The sequence below is a fragment of the Paramisgurnus dabryanus genome, chromosome 13, assembly GCF_030506205.2.
Source record: "Paramisgurnus dabryanus chromosome 13, PD_genome_1.1, whole genome shotgun sequence".
NCBI lineage: Eukaryota > Metazoa > Chordata > Actinopteri > Cypriniformes > Cobitidae > Paramisgurnus > Paramisgurnus dabryanus.
Window position 1 is genome coordinate 7002781 of NC_133349.1, and position 6301 is coordinate 7009081.

General features: G+C 40.4%; 1 protein-coding gene across 1 annotated transcript in view; it reads left to right on the forward strand.

Moving 5' to 3' along the window:
* The window catches only part of zfpm2a (zinc finger protein, FOG family member 2a), a 213667-nt gene extending 209981 nt beyond the window's left edge, over positions 1-3686 (forward strand). The window contains exon 8 of the mRNA XM_065298721.2: positions 87-3686. Coding sequence (XP_065154793.1) covers positions 87-2548 — 2462 coding nt within the window. The 3' untranslated portion in view covers positions 2549-3686. The remainder of the gene's footprint in view (positions 1-86) is intronic.
* The last annotated feature ends 2615 nt before the right edge of the window (positions 3687-6301 follow it).

A 6301-nucleotide genomic window follows, 5' to 3' on the forward strand; every position in this document is an offset into this window, starting at 1 on the left:
ATCAATCTAGGTGTTAGACAACCCAGGTCATTCTGCAATAATTGTTGCATCAAAAAACTTAAAACCTGCCTTTAATATTTTCACAGGTGTCAAAATGGAGGAGTCTCTTCCCCCTGGTGCCAGCTTAAAATGCACAATCTGTAACTACACAGCGGATTCACTCCTTACATTCCAGCATCACATCCTCTCTCACCTGTCACAGGCAGCTTTCAAATGCAATCACTGCCACATCAGCTTTCAGAACCACAGGGATCTTCTGCAACATCAAGACCTGCATGGCCACTCTGGGAAGATTCACAGGGAGAGCGACAATGAAAACTCTCCTAGAGGAGTAGAGGAAAGCCTGCAGACGGCACGGACAGAACTTTCAGCCAGAAAGGATGTGGTGATGCAAAGTCCCAAGACCACACCAAACAAGGCCAACAGTCCTGATGTAGAGCTTGAAAGACCTGAGAAGAAACCTGCACCCGGATTACAGAAGGGCGAGAATCATCCGGGCAGTAAAGTTAGTTTCTCTTACACCAGAATCAAATCTGAACCCTCGAGTCCACGGCTAGCCTCTTCTCCCGTTCAGCATAACATGGGCCCAACCTTTCCCATGGGTCCATTCTTGTCCCAGTTTGCATTCTCCCAGGACATTTCTGTGGTTCCACAGGCATCAGAGATTTTAGCAAAAATGTCAGAGCTGGTTCATCGCAGGCTACGCCACGGAGGGAACAGCTACCCACCTGTCATCTACAGTCCTCTGATGCCCAAAGGGGCAACCTGCTTTGAATGCAACATCACCTTCAATAATCTAGATAACTACTTGGTTCACAAGAAGCATTACTGTAACAGTCGCTGGCAGCACATGGCGAAGTCCCCAGATTTCTCAAGCATTCCGGACAAGGTCTCCGATGCCATAAGTCCTAACAGTGGTCACAGTTCAGTCGGTATGCTCCCAGGATGCATCCCTTCGGAAACCGACAGTCATCTTGTGACAACAGCATGCTTGAATTCATCTGTTTTGGATATTATGAATGCAGGTGGGAAAGTGCCTGATAAAGACCTCACTGGTCAGGTCAAAAAGGTTACGACATCAACAGGAGTCGAGGAAAGGCTTGGGGGAAAACCGGCTGAGGTGAAGAGTCCCAGCACATCTTTGGTCGAAAGTGACAACGACCCAAACAAGACCACGTGTGAAGCATGCAACATCACTTTCAGTCGGCATGAAACTTTCATGGTTCACAAGCAGTACTACTGTGCCACTCGTCACGACCCTCCCATGAAACGTATGTCCGCTAAGGTGCCCGCCATGCAGCGGACCATGAGAACACGCAAGCGGAGGAAGATGTACGAGATGTGTCTTCCCGACCAAGAGCAAAGGCAGCCAATGGGGCCACAGCCCGGATTCCTAGGTATGCCCACTTTGGGAAATCCTTGTACATCCCAGGAAACTGTAGAAAGCCTGGCTGACCGCTTTCATCCACGGTGTGACATCTTTCCGGGCCTTGTCCCAAAACACTTAGATGCTTCTCTTGCTGTCTCTAAACCTAGCATTCTTCCCACTAAAAGTAATACTATTGCAGACCCACAGGAACTAGATGCACCAATCGATCTCAGCAAAAAAGGCTCACCCATTCCTGACAAGTCATGCAATTCCCCCAAAAGACTCTTGGACTATCATGAATGTACCGTGTGTAAGATAAGTTTTAACAAAGTGGAGAATTACCTAGCTCACAAACAGAACTTTTGCCCGGTGTCAGCTGCTCAGCACGGGGAGATCGGCAGTCTGGAACAGCACATGTTCCCTGGCATGAAAACCGAAGGCAATAACACAGATGACGTCTTTGACAAGAATTCTATCAAGTGTGAGAAAAACGGTGGAAACAAGCTGATGGTGCAAAATGGAGGCATGTTCCCACCTCACCTAGGGCCAGAGCTGAAAGCTTTCGGTGACCCACAGATCATGTCAGCTAAAGATGAAAACAAGAACATGTTTTTGTCTCACTGTCTCTATCCTGGAGCAATAAAGAAAGTGAAAGGTGCCGAACAAATATCGCCGTATTTCGGGATAAAGTCCAGCGACTACATGACCGGAAGTCTCGTTATACAGGGTGAGGTGGCCGAACTGGAGCAAAACGGCAATGGGGCTGGTGAGGCAGGCACAGAAAAACCCACAGCCAATGGCTGCCCACATCCCGGCAAGGAGCCGTCGCCTCTGCTGCCCAAAAACCGGGGCATGGTGATCGTCAATGGTGGACATAAAGAGGACCGTCAGACACCCCAGCAGGAGAACCTGCCTCACAACACTTCATCACCAGATGAGCAAACGTCCCCCACGTGGGGCTCTGAGAACGCCCCCGACTCTAACGAGAATGTATCTCCCACTTCTAAATCACCCATCGAGGAATCCGCACCCATCGCCAAAGGCATTAACGGGTCGGCGCAGCCAGCGGGCGGCGGGAAGTACTGCCGCCTGTGTGACATCCAGTTCAACAACTTATCAAACTTTATCACTCACAAGAAGTTTTACTGCTCGTCACATGCTGCCGAGCACGTGAAATGAAGGCGGTCTTTTGTCGCTGATCCTTTTTTTTGGGTACAAGGTCGTGTCTGAAATAGTGCATCATGCAGTTTTATATGCTGCTCGTGGACAATCAAGAGAAGCTTCTTCTTTCGTTTTTTGAAGACTTAATGCAAAACGATGAAAAAAAAAATCCAAGTGTAATATCGGTGCCACTTTCACCTTTTATTTATTTCACAATCAGTATTAATAGAAGTAGTGCTCTTAATTTAAATTTAAAGAAAGTTTATATCAGAGTCGTTTGTAATGTCAATGTATAGTCATTCTTGTGTAGCAAACATATTGTTTACAATGTATGTTAGGTTCGAGGAGACCGTAGGCGAAGAGTACTAAACTGAAACGCGGTTTAGACCCAACAATAGCTACTGGAGCACTTGTGTATTCTTATTTGCTGGTACAGTTTTTGTACATGCCAAAATGTCAATTGCTGTTTGACTCTCATGACTTCAGCCTTAAAACCGTTTGGAGGGACAACCAGGCACAATTCCGCAGCTCATATTTTGGCGTGTACACATGGCTTTTGCATATATATGTTGCTGTTTGTCTCTGTGTCTTTTCTTCGACTCAGAAGTGGATGTGTCATTGAGGATGACAGCATTGCTGTATAGTACTTGTATTTCTGTTTGCTGATACACCTTGTTCTCCCTTTTTAAAATTTGCTTTCAGCGCAATACTTTGTATAAAAACAATTGGGGGAAAAGGTGGGCGGGAACATTATGGAAAACAGTATTATAAAGGGGGAAGATAGCAGCTATTTCTTACTCATGAAAAAATGAAATTGTACAAAAGGCAGGCTATTGGTGGTTATTATTATTATTGATGGGTGGGCGGAAAGGGAATACTGTAAAAATGATCATTCCAATGTCCTTATGTAAGAAAAATATTTCTTAAAAATGTTGTTGCTATGCATGTATATGGATGGAATAAAATTCCAGATCTGTTGGAAATTTTTATTTTGATGTGGTGTCAATTAAACTTCGATCCTCAGGATAAGAAACTATTTTGGTTGTGTTCTTTGGAGTATATTTCACAAAAAAACATCTGCAGGTCGTTTTTCACGTCGAAAAAAGGAAATACATGCAAACTAGTCGATTTGTTGTGAGTGACATTCATTTGATTCAAGGAAACTCAAGACTTTTATTATGCAATAGACATTAACGCTGCATTGACCGTTTTGGCTATCACTGCAATTTGTTAATATTTTACGAGTTGATTAATTTATTTATACTTTTTCATTCATACGATTTGCACTTCCCCAGAGACGTTGGGTAAAAAGACGGAATTATGAATCCTTGTAAATTATACATTTTTGTACGATTTTCTTCGTACGAATTTATACACATTAGCCTCAGTGTAAAATATATGTATCAATTTACATGAGATCAAGCACAATAACGCGATTTCTCCACTGATTTGAATAGTTTACGATCTATGTGGAGAATTAAAATGTTTTGTCTGAACTGACATATTCATTGGTATAATTAATTGTAAAAATCATGCTTGTCAAGCTTTGGTTTATTTTTCTTCCTTAATTATTGGAGATTATTTGCTGTCAATTGTGTCAGGTGTTGCTAATGAGCTTAATGTATCAAATGTTTCTTTGACTTTTTTGTTGTAAGCTGTGACATCGACCAACTTCAATTCAGGTAATTTTTAAATGTTGCTTATATTACTTCTACAAAAATGCTGGGTTATTTTCAGAGGTGGGTAGTAACGAATTACATTTACTTCGTTACATGTACTTGAGTAAATTTTTTGTGTAACTAGTACTTTTAGAGTAAATTTAAGGACAGGTACTTTTACTCTTACTCAAGTACATTTCTAGTGAAAAAACTGTACTTTTACTTCGCTACATTCGGCGGCGTTACTGCGCTACTTTCAAATGGTAATAATTAATGAATATATATTTTTAAAAAAGTTTATAGCGCGTGTTCGAAAGTTTTGCGAGACAGGCTGCGTCACCCTTTAGCGCGCGCGACCGCGCGGTCACCCTTTAGCGCGCGCGCGACCGCGCGTAAATGATAGGAGAAGCAGATGAGAGCGCGTGTGCATTGTGCGAGATATCGGAGGCAGATCATGCATGGCGGCTTCAAGTTCGGTCTATGTTTTCACTCCATGAGGTCAAAAGGAATAGTTTCATGATGCGATGCATGCTTTGTTCAATAAACGAGCTGACATCTCAGCGTACATGAATTCAAGCTCCAACCTGAAGTAAGTGTCTGTAATGTCTATTTGAACACTATTAATGGTCATTTCACACACTGTCCGAGTTCTTTTGCCATATGCACTCTTGTGCAAGCGATGACAAAATCTAGTGTAAGTTAAACCATACAAACAGTACGTTCATCTGCACATTTCCATATAATTTCCCCACAACTAAACAAACTGAACAGCAAAATGTGAGGACGTCTTGCATTTATACACAAATCCGGACACCTCACTAATGTGTAAAAAATACATTCAAATAAAAACGGGATTGTATTTTATTTAAATCCTTCTTAAAGAATGAATGAATAAAAATAAATGAATAAAGTTTGATTTTAAAGAAACATGTATTATATATTATACTAAATGTAGAGTTAATTTGCACAAACAGATAAGTTCCATATGAAATTCTAAAATGATCATTTTTATTAAGGCCCTGTTTATGTTCAGTAATTGCACTTTAATGGCAATGAAAATAACCTATTCATATAAAAACATGATAACAAACAGACACACACATTCTTTTTTGTTTACTGTTTGCATGTTTAAAGGCAGATGCTGACAAGTTTGTGTTGTGAACATGAAAATAAATACATAGTTAACCGTCAGAAAAACATCTGTGTGTGTGTGTGTTTGAGATTTTTTCTCAAATGACACGTTATGTGATAATGTACCCATTGCAGGACTGAGATAGGCTGCTTTACTTGTATATAAGCAGAACAATGAGACTTTTAAGGAGAGGTTTGTAAAAACCCTCCAAGTAGTCTGAAATTCAGTGCTTTTGCGCTACTTCTCTATCAGATCGGAAGTAACGAGTAACTAACTACTTGAGTAGTTTTTTCATCTAATACTTTTTTACTCTTACTCAAGTAAATAATTGGATTGATACTTTTACTTTTACTTGAGTACATTTTTGTAAAAGTACTTGTACTTTTACTTGAGTACAGATTTTGGGTACTCTACCCACCTCTGGTTTCAACCAGCGTTGGGTCAAAAAGGGACATGCCCAGCAACTGGGTTGAATCATAATTGGATCCTGATGTGAGGTAAGAAAATCCACATCCAGGCACTTACATAGTCAGAAATGTGAAACGTTTTTTTTTTACCTTTTTAACTATGCAAGTGCCTGAATGTGGATTTTCCATCATTTTTACTTATTTATTTCAAAGGAATTGAACCTTTATATGAATGTATCTCTAATGGGAACTGAATGTCTACAGGGCCACAAGTCACATTACTGAACGCTTGAGCATTGTAAGACAAAAATATCACAAAGAAACTGAAAGTTAACTAGTTTTATCCTAATTTTAAAATTAACATAATAACATTGTCTTCTATGATGTGCAACAGAACTAACATTGTTAACATCTAAAAAAAATGTTTCATGACGCTTTAAATATGGGTAGGTTTCTTCAAAAATACCAAATTTTGAACAAAAAGCTGAATTAATTGCATTTTTGTAAAGATTTTAAAATGTTGTTTAAGTAGTTTTTGCTTCAGTTTATATGAATTGGGTAAGAGTGCCACTTA